Genomic DNA, 27,095 nt, shown 5'->3' on the forward strand with positions numbered 1-27,095 from the left:
GACAAGTCCCAGCTGATTGGGAGGAAATGGGGATTTTGCAATAACCTTCCTCTGGATTGGGGTGGAAATGGGAGATTTTGCAGTATCCTTCGCCTGCCACGCCCACCAAGAAACGCCCAAGCCATGCCACGCCCACCAAGCCACACCCACAGAACCAGTAGTAAAAAAAATTGAAACCCACCACTGGACGGGAACCCTCGAAAGTCTTCATCCTGCTCAGTCTTCTGAATCCTAGGAGGAGGAGAGTTGGGGTCCCAATGTAATAATAGTAATTGTGAGAGGGAACTTGCAGCCCTAGTGGACCATCACTTAAAGTGCAGCAGTTGCCAAAAAAGCCAACACAGTTCTAGACTGCATTAACAGAGGGAGAAAATCAAGATCACATAGTTTATAGTTTATTGGATTTCTTGAACTGTTAATAACGCTAATAACTGTTAATAATGCTTGGTAAGGCCACACTTGGAATACTGCATTCAGTTTTGGTTGCTATGATGTAAAAAAAATGTTGAGACTCTAGAAAGAGTGCAAAGAGCAACAAAGATGATTAGGGAAGTGGAGGCTAAAACATATAAAGAATGGTTGCTGGAATTGGGCATCTGTAGTTTAATTAAAAGAAGGACTAAGGATTACATGACAGCAGTGTTCCAATATTTCAGGGGTTGCCACAAAGAAGAGAGGGTCAAGCTATTCTCCAAAGCACCTGAGGATTGGACAAGAAGCAATGGGTGGAAACTAATCAAGGAGAGAAGCAACCTAGAACTAAGGAGAAGTTTCCTGACAGAACAATTGAACAGTGGAACAAATTGCCTCCTGTTCCAGAAGTTATGGAACAGGGGTGTCAAACTTGTGACTTGTGCGCTGGATGCATCACGCACTAGCCATCCCCATCCCCGGTTTAGCAAAGGGGGGAAAAGTTGCAATGATGATTAAGTGAAGACCTGACACTCCTGTTGTGGATGCTCCAAAACTGGAAGTTTTTATTAGATTGGACAATCATTTGTCTGAAATGGTATAGGGTTTTCTGCCTGAGGGTGGAGTTGGACTAGAAGACTTCCAAGTTCATTCCAATTCTGTTATTCTGACCTTACAAAGGAGAGTTTGGCAAAGGGCACCCTATAATTATCTCTGCGTCTGTCTCTCCCTATCTCTATCCCTATCCCTGTGTCTGTCTGTCTATCATCATCTATCTATCAATATATCATCTATCTATATAATCTCTCTCTTCATCTATCTACCTACCTACCTCTATCTATCAGTCTGTCTATCACAATTTAGAAACTACCAATCTCCCTCACAAAGGGACTCTGGGCGGCATACAGATAAAATGCGAAAAACATAAAAACTGAATATAAAACTTTAAATAGAAGCAAGGATAGCTAAAATTTGATAATAATATTTATTTAAAAGGGAGGCAAAGGCCTTCAGAGCACTAACCAGCCTCACAACTGCACATTCTTCTGAACGCCCCAAGCAAAATGGATATTTAGATATTTTCAAAAGCCAGAAGACTAATGCCCATTGTCTTTCCTTGAAGATTATCTCTCTTATGGAGAAATATTTGCGAAAAAAGATGCTGCATATGGATTCTTAGACAAATACATATGTTTATTGCAAAACACTTGATGCTCTCTCAAAGCTTCTCAGATTTATATTCTTTTCTGTAGGAATCCTTTTGAAACGTAAGGGAACCATTATGACTGAAACTCTTTCCACACTCCACACATTTATATACCTTCTCCTGTGTGTATCCTTAGATGGCAACTAAGATCGCCCTTTCAGCTGAAGCCCTTTCCACACTCCATGCATTTATAAGGCTTTTCTCCTTCATGGATCCTTTTATGTAACGTAAGGGATCCATTTTCGCAAAAACTCTTTCCACACTTTCCAAAGTCCTTTTCACATGCCATACATTTGTATGGCTTCTCCCTAGTGTGGATCTTGTTATGGCGAGTAAAATTACTTTTATCAGCAAAGTTCTTTCCACACTCCAGACATTTATATGGCTTCTCCCGTGTATGGATCTTTATATGGGAAGTAAGATGATTGCTTCGAGTAAAGGTCTTTCCACAATCCATGCATTTGTAAGGCTTTTCTCCTGTATGGGTCCTTTTATGTAACATGAGTGATCCATTTTCACGGAAACTCTTTCCACATGCCATACATTTGTATGGCTTCTCCCTAGTATGGATCTTGTTATGGCGAGTAAAATTACTTTTACGAGCAAAGTCCTTTCCACATGCCATACATTTGTATGGCTTCTCCCTAGTGTGGATCTTGTTATGGCGAGTAAGATTACTTTTATCAGCAAAGTTCTTTCCACACTCCAGACATTTATATGGCTTCTCCCGTGTATGGATCTTTATATGGGAAGTAAGATGATTGCTTCGAGTAAAGGTCTTTCCACAATCCATGCATTTGTAAGGCTTTTCTCCTGTATGGGTCCTTTTATGTAACATGAGTGATCCATTTTCACGGAAGCTCTTTCCACATGCCATACATTTGTATGGCTTCTCCCTAGTGTGGATCTTGTTATGGCGAGTAAGATTACTTTTACAAGCAAAGTCCTTTCCACATGCCATACATTTGTATGGCTTCTCCCTAGTGTGGATCTTGTTATGGCGAGTAAAATTACTTTTATCAGCAAAGTTCTTTCCACACTCCAGACATTTATATGGCTTCTCCCCTGTGTGGATTCTTTTATGGATGGCAAGATTACAATTCCTTTGAAAGCTCACTCCACATTGTATACATTTAAATGCCTTCTGTCTTGTATCGATCAATTCATGGGGTTGGCTACTATTTCTAAAATTCTTTCCACATTCCACACGTTTATAAGGCTTCTCTTCTGCATGGATCCCTTTTTGAGATGTAAGGGACTTATTTCCAGGAGAAAGCATGAAAGTGTAATTTTTTCCGTTACGTCTTCTTATAGCATCTTCTCTTTTGTTTTGGATTGGATAGTGTTCATTTCCATGTAATTTAGCTTTGATTTGCTTCATACTTTCCCCAAAATCTTTTTTCTTTGTTTTCACTTTTGGAGCAAGAATGTCTTGCGTTAGAGCATCAATGGAAGATGAGCTTTCCTGACTCTGATCATTTGATTGCTTTCTCTCATGGCTTTCTGCTTCCATTTGAATTGCAGACTTCTCCATTCCTTCTCCAGCATTGATCACTTGGAACAGTTCACAGGAATCTTGACTTTTCTTCCCATTATCATCTTCAAAGGAAAAGAAAAATGAAAATGGTAGCAGTATTAGTAAAAAAGATCAAATTGTAGGAATACACACACACAGAGAGAGTATGTCACAGGAGTGCACACCCTCCCATTTTGTAAATATTTAAGTATATCTTTTCATGTGACAACACTGAAGAAATGACACTAGGCTACAATGAAAAGTAGTGAGTATAGAGTTAGTATAACAGTGTAAATGTGCTGTCCGCTCAAAATAATGCAACACACGGCCATTAATGTCTAAACTGTGAGTACATTAATGGCTGTGTGTTGTATTATTTTGAGTTATCCTGGTGCTCCTTGGATGGGTGACATGTCCCCCAAATTTTGTGCGGTGTCATCTTTGACACAAGTCACAGATTTGCCACACTCTCTACATTTGGCTTCTTCCTTGTATGTATCCAATTATGGGAAATAAGTTGATGTCTGTCAATAAAGTCTTTTCAACACTCCACACATTTATATTATTTCTCTCCCATGTGGATTCTTTTATGGGAAGGAAGATGGTGGCACAGAGTAAAGGACTTTCCACACTCCATGCATTTATAAAGCTTTTCTCCTGTGTGGGTCTTTTTATGTAACATAATTGATCCAGTTATGAAGCGCCGGAAAAGACGCCTGGAGAGCGGTTGGAGGGCCAGTCTCGCTGAATCTGACCGAACACTGGTAAGGTCGCATATTAAGACCTACCTAGTGGCAATAAAAGCGGCAAAGTGTAACTACTTTTCCACTCTTATTGCGTCATCAGAGAATCGTCCAGCCGCCCTGTTTAGGGTGACCCGCTCCCTGCTCCATTCGGGAGTGTGGGAGGACCCCCTGGAAGGCAGGGCCGAGGATTTCGGACAATATCTGTATCACAAAATCGCTCAGATCTGGGGGGATTTGGACTCTGACTGGGTAGATTCGGGCAGGGTGACGAGGAATAGTCTTGAGAACGTTATCTGGGAAGAGTTTGTCTCTGTGACTCCTGATGATGTGGACAGGATTTTGGGGAGACTTAGTGTGGCCACATGTTTACTGGAGCCTTGTCCCTCCTGGTTAGTACTGGCTTCCTGGGAGGTTACACGAGGCTGGCTCCAGGGAATTATCAACGCTACGTTGAGTGAGGATCACTTCCCCGCTGCCTTGAAAGAGGCCGTGGTGAGGCCTCTCCTCAAGAAGCCCTCCCTGGACCTGGCAGTATTAGCCAACTATCGTCCTGGTTCCAACCTTCGCTTTGTGGCGAAGGTTGTTGAGAGTGTGGTCGCGCGACAGTTTCCACAATTCCTGGAGGAAACATCTTATCTAGATCCGTTCCAGTCAGGTTTCAGGTCTGGGCACAGCACAGAAACGGCATTGGTCGCGTTGGTAGATGATCTCTGGAGGGCTTGGGACAGGGGTTGCTCCTCTGTTCTGGCCCTGTTAGACCTCTCAGCGGCTTTTGATACCATCGACCATGGTATCATGCTGCACCGGTTGGAAGAGTTGGGGATGGGGGCATCGTGTTACGGTGGTTCTCCTCCTTTCTCTCAGACCGGTCGCAGTTCATGTTGGCAGGGGGGCAGAGGTCGACCTCAAGGCCTCTCATTTGTGGAGTGCCTCAGGGGTCGATCCTCTCGCCCCTTTTGTTCAACATTTATGTGAAGCCGCTGGGCGAGATCATCCATGGCTTTGGGGTGAAGTACCACCAGTACGCTGATGACACCCAGCTGTACATCTCCACCCCAGGCTACCCCAACGATGCCGTTGAAGTGATGTCCCAGTGCCTGGAGACTGTTCAGGTCTGGATGGGGAGGAACAGGCTCAAGCTCAACCCTTCCAAGATTGAGTGGCTGTGATTCCCAGCATCCCAATATAGTCAGTTACTCCATCACTGACTATTGGGGGTGAGTCTTTGGCCCCCGCGGAGAGGGCTCGCAATCTGGGAGTCCTCCTGGATACGTAGCTGTCCTTGGAGGAACATCTGACGGCTGTAGCCAGGGGGACCTTTTGTCAGGTTCGCCTGATCCACTAGTTGCGGCCCTTTCTTGATCGGGATTCCCTGTGCACAGTCACTCACGCCCTCGTCACCTCTCGCCTGGACTACTGTAACGCTGTCTACATGGGGCTCCCCTTGAAGAGCACCCGGAGGCTCCAACTGGTCCAGAATGCGGCCGCGCGGGTAGTTACGGGAGCTGAATGGCGCTCCCATATAACACCTCTCCTGCGTGAGCTGCACTGGCTCCCAGTGGTCTTCCGGGTGCGCTTCAAGGTTTTGGTTACCACCTTTAAAGCGCTCCATGGCACAGGACCTAGTTATCTTCGAGACCGCCTGCTGCTACCGATGACCTCCCATCGACCTGTGCGCTCCCACAGAGAGGGCCTCCTCAGAGTGCCATCAGCCAAACAATGTAGGCTGGTGACCCCCAGGGGGAGGGCTTTCTCTGTGGGGGATCCTACCCTCTGGAATCAGCTGCCCCCAGAGATAAGGAGAATCCAAGACTTCAGTGCCTTCCGCCGTGCCCTTAAAACTCTTTTTCCAGCAAGCCGGGCTGGCTTAAAAATTTTTTAAATGTTTTTAATTGGTTTGTCACTTTTTAAATTATGGGGCCAAATAGATATATATTCTTTTAATTGTTTTTAATGTTTGTATTTTATGTTTCTTATTTGTGGCTGTACACCGCCCTGAGTCCTCCAGGAGAAGAGCGGTATATAAATTCGAAATAAATAAATAAATAAATAAATAAATAAATAAATAAATAAATAAATAAATAAATAAATATGGTTTCTCTCCCATGTGGATTCTTTTATGGGAAGTAAGATGATGACGCAGAGTAAAGGACTTTCCACATTCCATGCATTTATATGGCTTTTCTCCTGTGTGGGTCCTTTTATGTAACATAAATGATCCATTTTCATGGAAACTCTTTCCACATTCTCTGCATTTGTATGGCTTCTCCACAGTGTGGATCCTGTTATGGCGAGTAAGATTACTTTTAATAGCAAAGCTCTTTCCACACTCCAGACATTGATGTGGCTTCTCCCCTGTGTGGATCCTTTCATGTATATCAAGATTACTTTTACGAGTAAAGCCCTTTCCACACTCCACACATTTATGTGGCTTCTCCCCTGTGTGGATCCAGTAATGGGAAGTAAGAGAATTACTATAAGTGAAGCTCTTTCCGCACTTCATGCATTTATAGGGCTTCTCTCCTATGTGGATCTTTCTATGAGAAATAAGATTGCTACATCCTCTGAACTTCTTTCCACATTCTCTACGTTTGTATGGCTTCTCCTCTGTGTGAATCCTTTTATGGGAAGTAAGTTGGCCATTATTTTTAAAACTCTTTCCACATTCCACACATTTATAAGGCTTCTCTTCTGCATGGATCTCTTTTTGAGATGTAACGGACCTATTTCCAGGAGAAAGCATGAAAGTGTAATTTTTTCCATTACGTCTTCGTATAGCATCTTCTCCTTTGTTTTGGATTGGATAGTGTTCATTTCCATGTAATTTAGCTTTGATTTCCTTCATACTTTTCCCAAAATCTTGTTTCCTTGTTTTCACTTTTGGGGCAAGAAAGTCTTGCGTTAGAGCATCAATGGAAGATGAGTTTTCCTGACTCTGATCATTTGATTGCTTTCTCTCATGGCTTTCTGCTTCCATTTGAATTGCAGACTTCTCCATTCCTTCTCCAGCATTGATCACTTGGAACAGTTCACAGGAATCTTGACTTTCCTGCCCATTATCATCTTCAAAGGAAAAGAAAAATGAAAATGGTAGCAGTATTAGTAAAAAAGATTGAAGTGTAGGAAGTCATTCATATATATAAAAGTCAGCTTTGACTTAAGGCATAATCCATATTATGAGGTAACCTGAGATACATTGGAGTAGATTAATTGTAGCAGAGACCTATGAGAATTGAAAGTCCCTTTTCCCCCCTATCCAAACGAATTTCCCAGTACTATTCATTTTCTCTTGCCAAAATCACATAGCTACAGAAAAACAAGAAACAGAGGTAGTTCTATTAACCCTCAACACAATGTTTCCAATGGGAAAATGGCATCATTTAGCTCGGTGAGGATGAAATATTTGGACTTGTTGAAGCTACAAAAACATTGGGGTGGGGGGGATGCAATATTGGAATTCAACATTATGCAAGCACAAGCAATAGAACAAAGTCAAACTAGAGTCTTGGATTTTAAGAGAGCTAATTTCAATAAACTTAGAGAGAGCTTGGGAAGGATTCCATAGATGAGAATCCTCAAGGGGAAAACAACCCGAGAAGCTTGGGAAATTTTGAAAAGTGAGATTATAAAAACCCAGTCTAGCACAGTACCTATGAAGAAGAAGAATAACACCTCTCAAAAAAAACCCAGCATGGCTGCATAGAGAGCTCGCTGACGAATTGAAAGACAAAAAGGACAAGTATAAAAAGTGGAAAGAGGGGCACATTTTTAACTTTTGTATGTTCTTTGTATGTTGTATGTTCTTTGTATTTTTATCTTGGCTGTTCACCGCCCTGAGTCCTCCGGGAATAGGGCGGTATACAAATATGATTGATAAATAAATAAATAAATAAATAAATAAATAAACAAACAAACAAACAAACAAACAAACAAACAAACAAGCATAAATAAGGCAGAATATCAGCAAAGAGCCCGAGACTGCAAACATGAAGTGAGGAAAGCTAAGGCTCACAATGAACAAAGACTTGCGACAAAAGTAAAAAATAACAAAAGAAGCTTCTTCCAACATGTTAAAAACAAGAAAAAAGTCAAAGAAACAATTGGTCCATTGCTGGGAGAAAGTGGCAAGAAGGTGACAAGCAACAGGGAGAAAGCAGAACTACTTAACTTGTTTTTTGCATCTGTCTTACACAAAGGAAAAAAACAGAGCAACCTATCAAAAACAGCACCACAAAAAAACAGATTAGGAACACAAGTTAAAATAGGGAAGAAAATGGTAAGTGACTGTGATTCTGGAAAAGATAATCAAGCAACGAATCAGTGATTCGGATCGATCCGGAGCTTTCATCAGCTACAGAGGGCTTTCCGGAAGGCATCTGAAGACAAAATAGAAGCCAGGAGGTGCTGTGTGCATCAATCCAGAGCCCGTTTCTCAGCTGCAGAGAGCGTTCCAGAAGGCCCTGACAGAAAAACGGAGGCCGGGGGGCAAAGCACGCATCAATCTGGACCTTGTTCCTTGACTGCAGAGGGCTTTCCGGAAGGCTCTGACAATGAAATGGAGGCCGGGGATGATGCGTGTGAGCGGCGGCAAGCGGCCACAAGAGAAGTGGGCCTTCAAGGTGAGGCAGGTGTCAGGGTGTGCGAGGCCTGGTAAGTAGGGCAGTTCCACCCCCCATCCCCACCCTAGCTTAATTTTTACCTGTGTGCCTCGCCCCACCCTCTGCACCCCAGGATGGGCAGGATCTTAATTAGGGCTAATTTTGGGGTTAGGGCTTAATTTTAGCGCATGTGTTCAAAAATATAATAGGGCTTCTTTTCGGGTGGGTCATATTTTTGGGGAAACACGATAGAAGACTTCCAAGGTCACTTCCAACTCTGCTATTCTATTCTATTCTGGACTTGGAATGTCAAAAATTCAGAAAATGCTTGACCCTGCTTATGTAACATATATCCCCTCCCACCCCCCACCCCCATCAAAAGAAAAACAATTTCTCTTTCTTCCATTTAGGCCACCCTGAACTCAATAGCAGCACGAAGGCTGGGCTTAAAATAGAGGCTTGGGTCTCAACTTCTGCCCTATCCCTATCATTTTCACTCAAAAAGGCTGCCTTGCATCATCCCACAATCTGTGTGATGCTTGGGGAATGGTGTGATTGCCCCGCAGCCCGATGCTCCCGGGATGGGCAACGTGTCCCCCAAACTTTCTGGTGTGTCATCTTTGACACATGAGTCATAGAGTCACCATCACTGACTTTAGCCCCTAATCCCAACGTTCAAGACAGAAATGAAAAGAAAGAAAAGCGATTAACCCAAGAGCCTGAAGACATGACAATTCTTCTCAGCACAGATAGGGAAGCATCTGGGCTGAAAAAGCTGAAATCAGTGTGAGGTTGAGTATCTCTTCAAGTCAAGAAGTTAATTTGTCACTGATAAATTGAAATATAAATGAAAAAATACAGATAAAAAATGTCATAGGAAGCATCTAAGTCACTGGTGTCGAGCTTGCCGTGTCATGTTGCCGTCACGTGACATTTCACGATGTTTTTCCTCTTTGGCGGAGCTGGGGTGGGTGTGGCCTGCACGATGCATCCAGCCCACAGGCCGCTAGTTTGACACCCCTGATCCAGGGGTGAAATGCTCCTGGTTCGGACCGGATCGCTTGATCCAGTAGCGATGGAGGCGGGTGGTTCGGAGAACCGGTAGCAAAAATGGCATCTAACTATAGAACATCTTCCCATTCTGAGTGGACAGTAGCAACCCTTACCCAGAGAGGCCACGTTCCTATGATTTTCCAGCATGACTTCCCAATGCAGCAATTTTTGGTCAGGATCCAACTGAGACCACTCCTCCTCAGAAAAATTCACAGCCACCTCCTTGAATGTCACAATGCCCCCCTGAACATGGGAAAAGAAAGACAGAAAATTCTTTTAAATTTTTAAACTGAAATTTTAATTTGTTTTAAATTATTGGGATTTTTAATTGTCTTGGGTAAATTATTTAATTTGGTTTTAAATTGTTTCTAACTTTTGTATTTATGTATTTTATTCTGTGTCTGTTCACCGCCCTGAGTGCTTCGGGAGTAGGGCGGTATATTTATTTATTTTATTTATTTATTGCGATTTATATGCCGCCTTTCTCCCTAGGGACTCAAGGCGGCTTACAAAATGACAACTTCAATACAAATCACAATACAATACAAAATTAAAATCAGTAACCCAATTAAAAACGATTTAAAATTATACCAGTGTACCCCCAAACGGATCAGTTTAATTGGCGGAAGAGCCACGTCTTCAGCTCGCGACAGAAGGAAAGAAGGTCGGGGGCTGTCCTGAGCTCAGTGGGCAATCCATTCCAGAGGGTCGGGGCTCCCACAGAGAACGCTCTCCCCCTGGGGGTTGTCAGCCGACATTGTTTGGCCGACGGCACCCTGAGGAGGCCGACTCTGTGAGAGCGCACAGGATGATGGGAGAACGGCTGGAGATGGTCCTGCAAGTACCCCGGGCCTAAGCCACAGGTATATAAATTTAATAAAAGAAAGAAAGAAAAGAAAGACAGAAAAGGCCAAGGAGTATTTGCTAGATGTGTTCCATTTGTTCACAAATTCCCAAAGTAAAGTTATGCACCAAGTTGAATGGCTGTACTTGAGTTGGATTCCAAGGTTTAGGTGAGAAAATAAACAGAACTGAAAACCTTTGATTGAAGGAATATTTGGGGCAGTGTAATCAACTTGACTGATTCTGCGGAACTTTCAGTGTCTTTCAGTAAAGTAATCCCATTTTTTCTCTCACTGGCTAAACGGGAGAAAAAAAGAAAATTCCATGGGAAGGGCATTTCTCAGCCTTTGCAAAGCTGGATTGTTTCATAGTCAAATCTAGGTGCAAATCAGAAGATTAGAAATTACTTTGTCGGCCAAAAGTGCCTTGATTATGTGCTCTATCTGGCCACTTGGATTATAATAGTCTGGTTTATCTTTTAGTCTGATTCGCTTTTTTTAAACTACTGGTTATAAACAAGGCTTTTTAAAAATGATAATGTGGCAATGTGAGTTTTAATTATTTTTTATTACCCTTGCACAATTCCAAGTCAAAAAAATTCAAAAATAAAGGGTCTTTGTTTGTTTGTTTGTTTGTTTATTGATTGATTGATTGATTGATTGATTCATTCATTCATTTATTTATTGGTTCGATTTATATGCCGCCCTTCTCCGGAGACTCAGGGCGGCTTACAATGCGTTAAGCAATAGCCTTCATACTTTTGTATATACCTGCTTAGTAGGGTTTTCGGCCCCCTCTAAGCGGTGTTCTTTTTATACAAAGTCAGCTTATTGCCCCCACAATCCGGGTCCCCATTTTACCTACCTCGGAAGGATGGAAGGCTGAGTCAACCTTGAGCCTGGTGAGATTTGAACTCGCAGTAATTGCAGGCAGCTGGCACCTAAGTGGTACTTAACAGCACTTTAGTCCACTGCACCACCAAGGTTTAACTATTACTGCCAAGGAGTATATTTATTCCTGTTTCTTGAAGGACTTTTTTCCTCAAAAAATTACTTCCTATAAACTCATATTTGGAAGCGTACGCAGCAGAACATGTTAACTAGTCGTCTTTAAAAAAATATTCGCTAAACAGATTCTGAGGGTTGAAATGATAAACCAAAAGCAGTCTTCAAGCGAAGCTAACCTAGCTGAGAGCAACTTGAACCCACTATTCTCTTTTCCATGTTGCTTAAGAACACAAAATAATCTAGCACAAAGAAGGGAGGAAAAATTGAAGGAGAGAGTGCTCTGCATACTAATTTCATCTTCTAAAGCAGTGTTTCTCAACCTTGGCAACTTGAAGATGAGTGAACTTCAAGTCCCAGATTCCCCAGCCAGCATAGCTGGCTGGGGAATTCTGGGAGTTGAAGTCCATTCATCTTCAAGTTGCCAAGGTTGAGAAACTCTGTTCTAAAGGAAAGGCAGAATACAAGTCTTACTTGCTTACTTCCCCAACTTGATTGATTTGAAGGTTCAACTACAGTTCCAGCTCCATCATGCAGACCAGAAAACTTCATTCTATGTTTCCCTGTGAGGAAGACAGAATTTTAAAATGCGTAATTAACAAAATAGGAGGAGGTATTCCACAGATGAGATAGCAAAGGTGAGAGCACTTTCCGCCGCGAATTAAAAACTTGGTTATTCAAGTTATCCCCGGGCTGGACTGATGGGGTTTTATATGGGTTTTTAACTTTTATCTGGTTTAATTAGGTATTTTAACTTTGTATTGTGGTTATTGTGGATTTTATTGTTGTGAGCCGCCCTGAGTCCGTTGAAGATAGGGCGGCATATAAATAAAATAAAATAAAATAAAATAAAATAAAATAATAATAAAATAAAATAAAATAAAATAAAATAAAATAAAATAAAATAAAATAAAATAAAATAAAATAAAATAATAAAATAAAATAAAATAAAATAATAAAATAAAATAAAATAAAATAAAATAATAAAATAAAATAAAATAAAATAAAATAAAATAATAAAATAAAATAAAATAAAATAAAATAATAAAATAAATAAAATAAAATAATAAAATAAATAAAATAAAATAAAATAAAATAAAATAAAATAAAATAAAATAAAATAAAATAAAATAAAATAAAATAAATAAATCAATCAATCTCTCTGGGCAATGGGAGAACCTTCAGTTACCTCCCGAGATGTCCTGACTTCGATCTTCTTGAGGGATCCTCCAGAAAAGCAGCTCCCGAGGGGGATTTAATGGAATCCTCTTTCCCACAGAATCTCTGATGTCCACAGGGAAGGACTTGAAATAGAAGAAAAAAAGAAGAAACCAACAGACATCACACAACATAAAATGGATTCTTGTTCTCTGAATTTAATTTAATTTAATTAATTATATTTCTATCCCGCCCAACTCCCAAGGAACTCTGGGCGGCTAACACCACTTCAAAACTCCCAATATCCATCAGTGACATGAAGTGAGAAACAAATGGAACAATGTCACATATTATGAATGACAGAGATAGCTGATAGGGAGGGGTGAAGTATTCAAACCCATTCTTTATTCCCTAAAACCATCTTGAGATGAAGGTCTTCCACCTGCAGCTCAACCTTGCCTCTTAATTTTAGGCCTGGATAGCCTTGAATTACGCAGTCTATGTTCCGACCTAAGCTAAGCTACGTTCCGACCTAACACAAGATTATTTACCATAACGTCCTACCTGTTAATGAGTATTTTGACTTCAACCGTAATAACACAAGGGCTATCAATAGATTCAAACTCAATGTAATTCGCTCTAATCTTGATGGTAGGAAATACGACTTCTGCAATAGAGTAGTAAATGTCTGGAACACTCTAACTCAGTGTTTCTCAACCTTGGGAGCTTGAAGATGGTGGACTTCAACTCCCAGACTCCCCCAGCCAGCGCTTTCTGGGAGTTTGAAGTCCACTTTCTGGGAGTTGGAAGTCCACTTTCTGGGAGTTGGAAGTCCACCCATCTTCAAGCTACCAAGGTTAAGAAACACTGCTCTAACTGATCCTGTTGTTAGTCTCACCAACCTCCATACCTTTTACCTTAGACTGTCTACCGTGGACCTTTCACGTTTCTTAAGAGGTCCCTAAGAGGGCGTGCATAAGCGCACCAGCGTGCCTGCCGTCCCTGTCCTACTGTCCCCATTTATATGTAATCATTCTATGTGTTTACGGCTATCTTTTGCCTATTTATATCCTTTTCTTTGTGCCAAATTCTTTTCCTGTGTCCATGTCTATGTCTACACCGTTACTTGACTCCTTGTACTTGTTGACAAATAAATAATAACAATAAATAATACTAATAACAACCTGCTCCTTCTGCTCTTCCACCTGGCTCAAGAGGAAACCTTCTGCCAGGGCTACAGCCTGGGAGCTGGTCTCTGCTCCACACCCCCGCACCCAACTCTGCATCTCTGGGGGCAGAAGGAAGAGGAGCTGCTCCAAAACCACCAGGTCCAGCATCTGGGCTTTGGTGTGTTTTTCTGGTCTCAGCCATTGCCTACAAAAATTGTGGAGTCGGCTGCAAAGTCCTCGGGGACCCTCAGCCTCCTGGTATCGGAGGCTCCTGAAGTTCCAGGCTTGAATTTTTGAGCACATGGTGCTTTCCTCCATCATTGCATGGGATCTGAGACTGAACCCGGAGGAGGGCTGGGCACGTGTCTCTCTCTCTCTCCTCGGCCTCTCTGCATGGGAAGAGCCCCCACCCACCATCACGTCTGGATCTCTCCCCTGCAAATCTCTCCTGCAGCCTTTTCACTGCAGAGTTCCAAACAGTTAAGGAGAGCGAGTGCTGTGTTCTAGAATGGCAAGGCTCAGGGATGTCCCTGCCTTCGCAGCCTCCTCTGGAAAGCCAGCCCTCTAGTGGCCCAAAGGGGAAGCACCTGATGTTCCTTTCTCATATCCGAGGGCGCCCCCTGGTGCAATCTTGAATCATTTGAATCGGAATGGAGCTGTGAGGTTAGAAAGGGAGCTTTTTCAATGGGGGAAAGGAGGAAGGAGGCTGTCCTGTCTCCTTCTTTTCTTGTTTCTTAATGTTGAAGCACATCTGAATTGGCTTAAAGGACTCCCCTGGGAGGTCCCATTCCCGTTCTAGAATTATAGAATAGAATAAAAGCTGGAAAGGAGATCTCCTAGTCCAGTGGTTCTCAACCTGTGGGTCGGGCCCCCTTTGGGGGTCAAACGACCCTTTCACAGGGGCCGCCTAAGACCATCCGAAAACACATATTTTCAATGGTTTTAGGAATAATTTTATGGTTTGGGGTCACCACAACATGAGGAACTGTATTAAAGGGTCGCGGCATTAGGAAGGTTGAGAACCACTGTTCTAGTCCAACCCGCTGCTCAAGCAGGTAACCCTGTATTAGTTGTTATCCAGTCTCTTCTTAAAACACCTCCAGTGATGAAGCACCCACAACTTCTGAATGGAAGCTGTTCTACTGATTAATTGTCCCCATTGGCAGGAAGCCTCAACCAGAAGAGTCCCAAAGTTGTTTTTTTCAGGAAGCAAACTTTCTTGTTTTTTCTTTGAAGACATTTTCGCTTCTCATCCAAGAAGCTTCTTCATCTCTGACAGGATAGTGAGGAATGGAAGGCTTCATATTCCATGCAGACAGCTGGTAATTTGCATCCTTTTAGAGCAGTGGTTCCCAACCTTTTTTTGGCCATGCCCCACCTAAGCATCTCGAAAATCCTGATGGCATCCCCCCGCCCCCGACATATAATTCTTACTATTCAAAAAGTGAACTACTCACAGGAGGAAGCCTAAAAGGCCATTAACTTGGTTTAAACAAGGTTCCAATTGCTCCCATTAAAAAGCAAATTGCCCCCCTTGTAGGGCATGGGCCCCACATTGGGAACCACTTTTAGAGGGTCGTTGAAGCACTTGGAGTTTTATCTGTGTCTTCACATCAACCAGAAGAATGATCTAACATCTCATGCAAGGATCAACTTGGATAATAATCCATATAAGTACTAGACTTACTTCTATACTGTGGGGTCCTCATTGCTCTCTGAGATTCGTTGTGTGCAGACGTTTAATTACCAAATTAAATAACATCATCAGTGTTAGTGCTGATGAAAAGAACCAAGCTCACCAAGCACAAAATAAGAAAGTTTGCTTTCTGAAAAAGCATTTTGGGCTCTTCCGGTTGAGGCTCTTCCCACACACTCTTCATTGATATGGCTACTCCTGCATGGTTCCCTTTATATAAAGCTCTTTCCTGACTCCATGTATTCATATGGTTTCTCCCACATGATCTTTTTATGGGTAGTAAGGAAAACACGGCTGCTGAAAAAATTTCCACACTCCATATATTTATAGAATTACTCCCTGTGTGGATCCTTTTAAGTGAACTGCTCCAGTAATTAATAAGAAATGCTAAACAGAAATATGGGTCTAACATCTTCCACGGATTTTCCCGTTACCAGTTTTTTGTTCTTTTGAGCGTTGTAGCCAATCTCTCTGTTCCTTGAATATCATTGTAAAATTGTGTGAGCCACAGAATAGCGTTTGGCCCACAGTGCTTCAAGAACGCAGGATATACTTCATCTAAGCCAGCCACTTTCCCTGATTTTATCATTCATTTTAGACTCATTTTAAAGAGTATTAAAGCTCTGGTTGAGGAAATTTTTATGTATCGTGCCTTGTAGTCACTATACTGCTTTCAAACATATATACTGAAGTACATCTAGATGGCCAAATTAGTCAGAAGTATGGATTAAATAACAGTCTGCCACAAGCTTCTGGGCTGGCTCCATTCCTGTTTAATATTTACACATCAGATTTACCAGGCAACGCTGCAAGAAAGTTCATATATATTGATGACATTGCGCTGATGAAGAAATTTGAAGATTTCAATACTGAAAAAGCCCTTGAAAATGATTTAAAGGAAACTGATAAGTTTTTTGAAATTTGGAGAAAACCCAGTATCAGCAAAACTGAGGTTGCCTGTTTTCACTTGAACAACAAGACAAGTTAACTATATACCAGGGGTATCAAACTGGCAGCCCTGTGTGTCACATGCAGGCCACTTCCATGCAGGGGAAATGTGATACGTCACAACGCAGCAACGTGACTCTGCAAGTTTGTCACCCATTCTATACACCAAGGGTGGAATTTGGGAACCAGCTGCTGAAGTTTAATTCATCACTGTGCTGTGTACTTTTTAAATAACTTCTCTGATGTTTATTTTATATCAAATAAGACAATTTTTTTTTATTGGATTTGTATACCGCCCTACTCCCAAAGGACTCAGGGCGGTGAACAGCCACAGAATAAAACACATAGATACAAAAATTTAAAATAGAATAAAAACGAATTAAATAATTTGGCTGAGACAAATTTAAAATACCCAATAATTTAAAACAAATTAAAATTTACATTTAAAAGGGGAAAAGATTTAGGCCAGGCCAGCTTGATGAAATAAAAAAATCTTGAGTGTGCAGATCCGGGATCCTCCGTATCTCCGGGGGGAGCTCGTTCCAGATCGTAGGTGCCCCCACAGAGAAAGTTCTCCCCCTAGGGGCCGCCAGTTGACATTGTTTGGCCGACGGCACCCGGAGGAGCCCCTCTCTATGGGAGCGTACTGGCCGGTGGGAAGCTATTGGTGGTAGCAGACGGTCCCGTAAATAACCAGGTCCTAAGCCATGGAGCACTCTAAAGGTGATAACCAAAACCTTGAAGCGCACCCGAAAGACCACCAGGAGCCAGTGCAGCTCGCGCAGGAGAGGTGTTACATGGGAACGCCACAACGCTCCCATAACCACCCGCACGGCCGCACTCTGCGCCAGTTGGAGCCTCCGAGTGCTCCTCAAGGGGAGCCCCATGTAGAGAGCATTACAATAGTCCAGACGAGAGGTAACGAGGGCATGAGTGACTGTGCATAGGGAGTCCCGATCTAGAAAGGGACGCAACTGGCGAATCAAGCGAACCTGATGAAAATTTTATATGCTTTTGTGGGTTTTTTAATGCATTAATGCTACATTTTATTATGCCATATGAAATACATATACATATATATACATACATACAGATATATATTCCAAATAAAAATATTTCAACATTCTCTGCATTTATATGGCTTCTCCCCTGTGTGGATCCCTTTATGGACTGTGAAATGACTCCTCTAAGGAAAGATCTCTACACACACCATGAATTTATGTGTGTGGATCCTTTCATGATAAGACAAAATCAACCTTCGACCTAAAGTCCTTATGGTTTTCTTTCTCAGGTATTACTTGCATTACATAATGAGAAGCAAAAGTGGAAAGGCAGATTGTAACTAGATTAAGCAAATGAAGAAATTGTGAAATCATAACAAGTGACTGAGGATTTATTGAATATCCACCTGCAACTCTACAATAGTGGAAATATTCATCAGAGGGAATTCCTAGGAATCTGCACTTCTTCAGTACTGGACTAGACACCATTAAGAGGGCAATAAATCCCCGTTATCTCCATTCATCCTGATTTTTGCCTTGGAAAGTACTTAGCAAAAATTACAACTAGGATTGTGGAGTCACCTTGGACAGGAAAGTCAAAATATTCTCACATATTTCTACAGGACTAGTATTTATATGGAGTATTACCGAAGTGGACCCTTTCATGAGATTTTAGATTACTATTCCTGTTGAAACTCTTCCCACACTCCTTGCACTGATATGGCTTCTCTCCTGTATGGATCTTTTTATGGCAAGTAAGAAGGCTACTTCTTCTAAAGCGCTTTCCACACTCCATACATTGATACGGCTTCTCCCCTGTGTGTATCCTTTTATGGGCAGTAAGATAACTGTTGGTACTAAAATTCTTCCCACATTCCACGCATTTATATGGCTTCTCCCCTGTGTGGATTCTTTTATGGGAAGAAAGATGACTGCTCTGAGCAAAGTTTTTTCCACACTCCATGCATTTATAGGGACTTTCTCCCCCGTGATTCTTTTGATGGCTCCTAAGAGAATAATTATCAGGAAAAATCTTCCCACACACCCAAGCAGGTATGTGGTTTCTCTTCTGAATGGGTCATTTCATGGGAAATGAGGTGATCGGATATAGAAAAGCCCTTTCCACAGTACATACACTTATATGGTTTCTCCGCTATGTGGATCCTTTCATGTTCCATAAGAGAAGCATTTTCACAGAAGCCCATTCCACATTCTCTGCATTTATACGTCTTTCCCCCTTTGTGAATTCTTTTATGGGAAGTAAGATTACTGCTTTGAGTAAATGTCTTTCCACACTCCATGCATTTATATGGTTTCTCCCCTGTGTGGATAAACTTATGAGAAGTTAGATGGCTACCCTGAGTAAAGCCCTTGCCACATTCCATGCATTTATATGGCTTCTCCCCTGTGTGGATCCTTTTATGGGAGGTAAGATCAGCATTTCTCCTAAAGCTCTTTCCGCATTGTACACATTTATGTGGCTTCTCCCCTGTGTGGATTCTTTTATGGGAAGCAAGATTACCACTTTGAGTAAAAGTCTTTCCACACTGCATGCATTTATAGGGCCTTTCTCCATCGTGATTCCTCTGGTGACTTCTGAGAGCGCAATTATCACGGAAGGCCTTTCCACACTGGATACAAGTATATGGTTTCTCTTTTGAATGTGTCATTTTATGGGAAACGAGGTGACTGGATTTAGAAAAGCTCTTGCCACACTCCAGGCATTTATAGGGTCTTTCTTCTGTATGGATCTTCCTATGGTAAGTAAGTCGACTGATCCAAGAAAAACTTTTTTTAATTCCACTTTGTGATCGGTTTCTCTCATCTCTTTTTGGTTGCAGTTGAGTGGCAAACTTCCCTTTTTCCTCTTTTGGATGGATTGTTTGGCATTGTTCTTTGTAATTCTGATCCTCCTGGACATTATTTTCTTCAAAAAGAAACATGAGAAATTGTAGCATGATTAGGAACATGTTTAAAGATAATTTTTTTGTGAAATTTTGCCAAAGAATCATCAATATAATTTGGGTGTTTTGCTGACTGATATGAAAGAATCTGATCTAAGCTTCTACTAAAGATGAATTTCCAAGTGGGCAACTACCAAGTTCATATATCCACATCAAATAAGATTACAACCCCCTCAGAGAAAACCCTGATCTAATCTTTGACAATCAATGTGTGCAAGGCCCTTGGTAACATCTGTCAGTTCCATGTTGCCATGAACTCCTGTGCTACATCATATGCTCTACCACCTTGAGCCAAATTAAATCCTTAATAACTATATAACTTTGGACCAAAAACAAGATAGGATAGAAGGATAAAAGAAACAATGTAATCTACAAAATCAACTGTAACCATTGCCATTCTACGTGGGACAAACATCACATCAATCAAGAGCCGAGGTGGCGCAGTGGTTAGAGTGCAGTACTGCAGCTACTACAACTGACTGCTAGTTCAGCAGATGAGCGGATCAAATCTCACCGGCTCAAGGTTGACTCAACCTTCCATCCTTCCGAGGTGGGTAAAATGAGGACCCAGATTGTTGGGGGCAATATGCTATTTAGTATACTGTCTTTGGTGTAAGCCGCCCAGAGTCCTCGGAGAGTGGGCGGCATAGAAATATGAATAATAAAAATAAATAAATAAAAACCAGGATCCATGAACATCCGAAATCCTTAATCTCTACCCACACCGGCACCAAACAGCACAAGATTGATTGGAGCAACACAAAAATCATCTGCCATGCTTGTGAGTTCATTGAAGCCTGGCACTCTACAAGCAATTCCATCAACAGAAACGTTGACCTAGCCTACAAACCTCTCAGAATCTAGTCAACCACATAAACATCCAGAGATAGCACTGACCCTCAGCCAACCCATACAAGCCCACCAGCAGTAGTTCACCTTCCAATGACGCTCACCTGATGTAATCTCCCCAAGACCCATCACAGGACTCTCACTGATGACTCATGTCTGACCCATTACAAGACCCTCACTTGACACACCCACCTGAAGCCCTTATAAAGAGAAGAACACTGACACCCCCTAAACTCCGCTGAAGATGTTACCTAGCCTGGTAACAAAATGTTCAGAAACCAACCCACAGTCTCAGAGAATGAACCTTCACCCTCATCCTACACCTTAGCTACGGATATTCACCACTATTGCAAAATCATACACATCTAAGGAGGCAGCTATTAATTTCCTTCTTCAATAAAACAGGGTTATTTTTGTCAGAGTAGATGGTTACATCTAACCTCTAAATGTCTTCTCTTGGTTTCTGACCACAGAGATTCTTACCCAGAGAAGCCAGATTCCTGGAATTCTCCAGCATGACCTCCCCATGGAGAGCTTTCTGATCATGATCCAGCTGAGACCACTCCTCCTCAGAGAAATACACAGCCACTTCCTCAAAAGACACAAGATCCTAAACAAGGAAACAAATTTCTCCATTAACAGACAACACCAAGAATTTGAGACTTCTCTTCCATCAATTCCAGGGGAGATTTGTAATGAATGAAATGGGCAACTGCTGTAAAATTCAAAAGAAGACTGCAGAACTTTTAGCTGATGGCATAGTGTGAAGGATATTTTATCAGGTTTACTCCAGGACTTTTAATGGCTTTTAGTGTAGCCAACTAAGATTGTTTTAGCAGTAAGGGCAGAAGGAAATACTGGAGAAACTCATCTGACATTTTGGCCAATCGCCTGCTTTATCCACTTAGGGATCATCATGCTCACACTCTGCACCACAATAGAAGTGTTGGGAGAGCTTGTAATGGTATATAAGATTGATCCTGGAAGACAGGAAGAAGACCCTTAGCTGAGACAATGGTCTGCTCAATGAAATTTGAATTTCAGGAGGGACTCCTCCCCAAGATGGCTGCTGAATGGTAAGAGACTTTTTCTCTCTTGCCAATGATGTGCTGATTTTGCTGCCAAAGCTGTTATTGGCAGTGCTGCTCTCTGTATTTGAATGGGAGCACCTAATAATGACCCAAGGCAGCTTTTGTACAGTAGTGGACCTATTTAGCTAGAATGCATTAAAGTTACGGGAACCTTGAGATTCCTCTAATATTGAAATTCAGCATTATGTAAACACAAGCAATAGAACAAAGTCAAACTAGACTCTTGGACTTCAAGGCAGCTGATTTCAATAAACTTAGAGCTTGAGAAAGATTTCATGGACGAAAATCCTCAAGGGAAAACAACCAAGACGTTTGGGAAGTAAGATTATAAAAGCCCAGTCTAGCACAATTCCAGTGAAGAAGAATAGTAAGAGATCTCAAAAGAAAGCAGCATGGCTACCCATAGAACTCTCTGATAAAATGAAAGACGAAAAGGACAAGTATAAAAAGGACAACTATAACAAGTGGAAAAGAGGCACATAACTAAGACAGAATATCAGCAAATAGTCTGAACCTGCAAAGTCAGGAAAGCTAAGGCTCAAAATGAACTAAGGCTTGCAACAAAAGTAAAAAATAACCAAAAAAAAAAAAAGATGCTTTCAACATGGCGGCATACTTATTTATTTATTTATTGGTTCGATTTATATGCCGCCCTTCTCCGGAAACTCAGGGAGGCTTACAATGCGTTAAGCAATAGCCTTCATACTTTTGTATATACCTGCTTAGTAGGGCTTTCGGGCCCCCCAAGCGGTGTTCTTTTTATACAAAGTCAGCTTATTGCCCCCACAATCCGGGTCCTCATTTTACCTACCTCGGAAGGATGGAAGGCTGAGTCAACCTTGAGCCTGGTGAGATTTGAACTCGCAGTAATTGCAGGCAGCTGGCAGCTAAGTGCTACTTAGCAGCACTTTAGTCCGCTGCGCCACCAAGGCTCCTTTGGTAAATTTAATAGATAATAATAAAAAACATCTTGCCCTTGAGACAACATCGGCCTTCTGGGAGGGCCTTAAAACCTGGCTCTGCCAATTGTGTTGGGGTCCCGATAGGGGTGTCCTATGCTGGAGGTGGCAGACTGAGTAAAAGACAAAAGTCCATCCAGAACAACACATGCTTTTGGTTTTTAACCTTCATTTAATCTTTAATTTTAATGCTTTCATATTTATGCTTTTATGGCATTGTAAGCCACTCACAGTCACTCTGGATCAGTGGTGTCAAACTCATGTCATCACAGCGGCATCACGTGACGTATTGGAACTTTTTTCCCCTTTGCTAAACCGGGCCTAGGTGTGGCCAGCACATGACATATCCGGTCCACAGCTGGGAGTTTGACAGCCCTGCTCTGGAAAGCGAGCAGTTGGCATATAAATTTAATAAATTTTAAATAAATTTTATTTATTTATTTAAGAAAATTTATATGGATGTCCAAATTGCTTTCATTGACTTGACGTGGCTTACAAAATATATTACTTTGAACTCCAGAACAAAATGAAACCCATCCAAGATTCATGGATTTTTCTCCTACCTGAGGCAGAGGTTCAGTTGCTCTTTCAGCTACATTATGAAGAGGAGTTGATTCTAAAAATACCAAGGACTGGTTTTGGTTCTCTGTGAGAGGAAGAAAAAGTGTGAAAGCAGATTTGATTAAAAAAAAAAAAAAATAGAGTTTCCATCCAAGAGGGGCAAAAGAATCAGAGTTAGCTGGATGTCCAATCCTTGTATCACATAGGAGGCACTTCCATTACCTGACATGGTATCCTGATTTTCATTTTTCTGGAAGATCTCCTCAAGCAGTTCTTGAGAGGGTTTGGATGATTCTTTACATCCCTTGGAATATTCAGTGACTGCTTCCAAGGATATCTGGACGTTTCCCAGGAGAAACAAGGAAGAGCAGAGGGAAAGGAATGAATTCCAATACTGCACCCCCAACTTAGGAGACCCCAATGTTCATCACCAAAGCTGGAAAGTGAGAATGAATTCCCCCACATACATTCTGTAAAAAAAAAGAATGGAACAACTCTAAACTCCTCTTTAGAGTTGCCATGGCTATATTATCACACCTGCAACTCTTCTTGCATCTTTTCGTCCTCCTGGCTCAGCAAGAACCCTTCAGCCAGGGCCACCGCCTGGGAACTTGTCTCTGCTCCACAATCCCGCACCCATTTCTCCATCTCTGGGGGAAGGACAGCCAGGAACTGCTCCAGGAGCACCAGATCCAACATCTGAGCCTTCGTGTGTCTTTCTGGCTGCAGCCACTGAAGACAAAGGCAGTGAAGGTGACTGCAAACATCTCGGGGCCCAGTCACTTTCTGGAATTGTACTTTTCTGAAGTGACAGCACTGGATCTCTAAAGTGTTAGTTCCCACTTCCTGGATCTTCTGCCTAAGACGTGACCCATTCTTCCCACAACTCCAAGGCTGAGCAGCAAGAGGGCCTTTTCCAGTTCCTGCATTTGCCAGGTGTTGTCCTTCCATCTTCTCTTTTTTCCTCTAATCCAGTTACAAAATGGGTCAATGGATCTCCAGAGGTCTTCCTATTCACAAGACCTGGATTTCATGAAGAGTTTCCCCGAGGACATTCAGCCCTCCACACTTGCAAGATGCTTTCATCTTCAGGTGGAGGAGGAATGGTTTCCACTTAACATATCTGAAATAGAAAACAACAGAAATGTCCAGTAATTACAGGGTGACTAATTTAACTACTGAGGTTCCTTCTCCAAAACAAACATAAAAAGGTATCAAATGAATCTACTAATGTTTGGAAAGAGGAAGGAGTATTTTATTAAGTAGGTTGATTTATCTGGTGGAAATGAAGAACATTTCTGGACCAACTTTTTGCAATGATTTAAAATTTATTTTATTTATTTATTTATTTATTTTATTTATTTATTTATATTTTATTATTTTATTTTATTATTTTATTTATTTTATTTTATTATTTTATTAATTAATTAATTAATTAATTAATTAATTAATTAATTAATTAAATGTTTATACCACCCTTCTCCGGAGGGACTCAGGGCGGTGCACAGCCATACTAAAACACATATATCCATAAAATTTAAAAACAGTTTAAAACTGTTAAAACTCTAGTATTTTAAAATAGTTTAAAATACTAGAGAAACACATAAAATGTGGATTTCTGAGGTTCTTGTTAAAGTTATTTCTGTGGCTGTGAATAGAGATAAGAGAAACTCTTAAAACAATCTGACTCACGAATGTCTTTGGTCACAAAGAAAAATTAAAATGAGTGCTATATAAGTTAAAGGTAAAGGTTCCGCTCGCACATATGTGCTAGTCGTTCCTGACTTTAGGGGGCGGTGCTCATCTCCGTTTCAAAGCCGAAGACCAGCGCTGTCCGAAGACGTATCCGTGGTCATGTGACCCTCATGACTAAACACCAAAGGCGCACAGAACGCTGTTACCTTCCCACCAAAGGTGGTCCCTATTTTTCTACTTGCATTTTTTACATGCTTTCGAACTGCTAGGTTGGCAGAAGCTGGGAAAAGTAACGGGAGCTCACCCCATTATGCGGCACTAGGGATTCGAACTGCTGACCTTTCGACCAACAAGCTCAGCATCTTAGCCACTGAGCCACCACGTCCCTTATGTGCTATATAAATCGATTTAATAAATTAAATCAACATTTGAACATATAATAAGAACAGCAGAACCCCATTAACCACCTGGCAGAAATACCCTTGCGGGATTCAGAAGCCTGAATTAACAAACCACCATCTAATACATATATAGGGCTAAAACTCAAATAAATAAACCAGCTACAAGTTAACATGATGGTCTGTTTCAATGCAATTCGTAGTCCCCACTTTTTAGCCTAATCCACTCTTTCCAACTTCGAGTTCAACACTCAAGAGTGTAAAGCTGCCAACTTTTGACAAACACTGGTGTCATCGGGCACACGGTGCGAATGCCCCATCTCAGCCCCACTTGCATCTCCCGTCTCTGCAACGTCTCCCTTCTTTGTCTTGCCGGCAGAGCCCCTTTGCGGTCGTATGGAAAGGCTGGGAAGCAGCATCCCAGTTCCAGTCCTTGCACCCAGAGCCAACAGGCGGACTTCGAGCCTGCCTCCACTCCTCCAATAAATGGGGAGAAACGACCCCTCTCTTCTGGTGACCCCATTTCTCTCTTTGCTTCCCCCCCCCGCCGGCCTGGCTCATGCATGGGAAAGGGTGGCAGGGAAGCATGGGACCCCTGATTCCTACCTACTTGGCCCGCTTCCACGCACCCCTCCAGCGGGGGACCCCTTTGCACGGGCTGAGCTGCCACTCACGGAACTCGGGAGTGTCGTCGGGATCCGCGCCCCCCCCCCCAAATTTCCCGGCATCCTCTGGGCCTCCCGCAAAGGCCCCGCCTCCCATTCACAGCGGAGGGAGGGGCGGGAACAGAAACAGCAGCCGCTTCCTACGAACGCCCCGGGCAACACGTGTCTTCTATTAGCGCAAGATCTCGGCGCATGCTCAGTTCCCTCCTGAAGCTGAGAGCGCCCTCTGGTGGATTCTCCGCAAAGTGCCAGGATTCCCCGAAACGGCGGGAGAGTTGGAGAGCGTCTCTGAGAGGAAGGGGAGGGCAGGGATGATGGGCATGGGAGTAGGAGGGAAAAGTAAGTTCCCTGTCCGAGAAAGGCTTCGTCGCCTCCATAGGTGGCAGCTTCTCCATCTCTCTCTCCTTTCTGCCCAAGAACCGTCTGTGGAGATGGAGGAAAATCTCTCTGGAGGATTTGAACTTGCTTCCTTCAAAGAACAACCACCCTGAAACGGCCGTGCTGCCAGAAGATGAGGACCCAAGAGTCTTTGTGGAAAACAGAGATTTCTTTTAGACAGACAGACAGACAGACAGACAGATAATCTTTAGTTCAATATGTACAGCTTCCGTTCTCAAATTCTTGGCTCTGGGTGCCTAAGAATAATTGGAAAGACCGAGTGGCAACTCTTGTGACAAAGGAAATAGTGCTGAAGAAAAACAAGTAGAAAAAGAAAACCCAGTTCCAAAATGGGTGAAAAGCTGAAACGTCCGTTCCAGAAATTTTACCTCACAACGAGGCTCCTTGGTGGAGAAATGAAGAGTGGGGAACATGGCATCTCATCTGTGGCTGGAGAAAAAGTATTGTAAATTGAAGGAAAGAAAATGTTGAATAGATTTTTTAAAAAAATATTAGTTTCACCAAACAAAATCAGTCCTCGACTTACAACATTTTGTTTTGTGACTGCTCAAGTTAGGAAGAAGTCCTCCGTCATAAAATTCGTCTTGTGTGGTTGCAAAGATTAAATACAGTCCTTCCGTCAGAAAATCTGTTTGTGCGGTTGCAGACTTGAGCCAATTTGATGACACATAATCAATTTACTTTCAATAAGGCTGGATAACAATACCAGCGTTGTCCTTTTATGTCTATTCTCATTTTTGTCACAATTTTCCATGTCTGCTACTTGTCATGTATTATCGCATCTGTATTTATGACATATCTAGGTTCCTGTTGGATACTTAGCTAGATATCCATCTTCCCTACGAGAACTTTTTCTTAATAAAGCTACTTGATTTATCGGCTCCATATATGGAAACAGATTCAAAGGTGTGGATGTCCCCACAACACTAGGAACTATTGCTTTCATCCTGACATGAGACTCTAAAACCTTCAAGCATGGACCCTCCAAAAATAATCCCATATTTGTAATTTTCAATGTGCCCAAAGATCATTAACCATATGACAGGAAAAAAAAACATACGAACTGTATTTAATTTTAAAGATAAATGTGACACAATCCATTTTAGCTTTTGCCAACCCCATGTCACACCACCCCAAAGCTGTTAGCACCTTCATAGAAAAGCC

At 42.0% G+C, this 27,095-nt stretch overlaps 1 protein-coding gene and 2 pseudogenes across 1 annotated transcript; all 3 read right to left on the bottom strand.

The window, feature by feature from the left end:
- Positions 1-1,724: 1,724 nt before the first annotated feature.
- On the bottom strand, positions 1,725-14,023 carry LOC139309246 (zinc finger protein 420-like; annotated as a pseudogene).
- A 3,352-nt stretch (positions 14,024-17,375) lies between these two features.
- The window catches only part of LOC139309247 (zinc finger protein 208-like), a 35,387-nt pseudogene continuing 25,667 nt past the window's right edge, over positions 17,376-27,095 (bottom strand).
- On the bottom strand, positions 19,172-25,551 carry LOC139313410 (zinc finger and SCAN domain-containing protein 16-like). The gene is made up of 6 exons (XM_070939024.1): positions 25,474-25,551; positions 23,312-23,897; positions 22,997-23,111; positions 22,777-22,859; positions 19,239-19,277; positions 19,172-19,177 (listed from the first exon to the last, which is right to left on the bottom strand). The coding sequence occupies exons 2-6, from the start codon at positions 23,723-23,725 to the stop codon at positions 19,172-19,174; spliced, it is 657 nt and encodes a 218-aa protein (XP_070795125.1). The 5' UTR covers positions 23,726-23,897; positions 25,474-25,551.

The sequence above is a fragment of the Pituophis catenifer genome, unplaced genomic scaffold, assembly GCF_029215685.1.
Source record: "Pituophis catenifer annectens isolate HBS135680 unplaced genomic scaffold, rPitCat1.0.hap2 SCAF_2, whole genome shotgun sequence".
In the NCBI taxonomy this organism is placed as follows: Eukaryota; Metazoa; Chordata; class Lepidosauria; order Squamata; family Colubridae; genus Pituophis; species Pituophis catenifer.

What these genes read in the sequence shown, in the direction of transcription:
- LOC139313410 (XM_070939024.1), bottom strand. Translation starts at nt 23,725, where the DNA reads ATGGAAGGACAACACCTGGCAAATGCAGGAACTGGAAAAGGCCCTCTT. An exon ending in AGATGCAAGAAGAGTTGCAG is followed by an intron (nt 23,112 to 23,311) that starts GTGTGATAATAT and finishes GGAAACGTCCAG; the next exon opens with ATATCCTTGGAAGCAGTCAC. An exon ending in AAATCAGGATACCATGTCAG is followed by an intron (nt 22,860 to 22,996) that starts GTAATGGAAGTG and finishes TTCCTCTCACAG; the next exon opens with AGAACCAAAACCAGTCCTTG.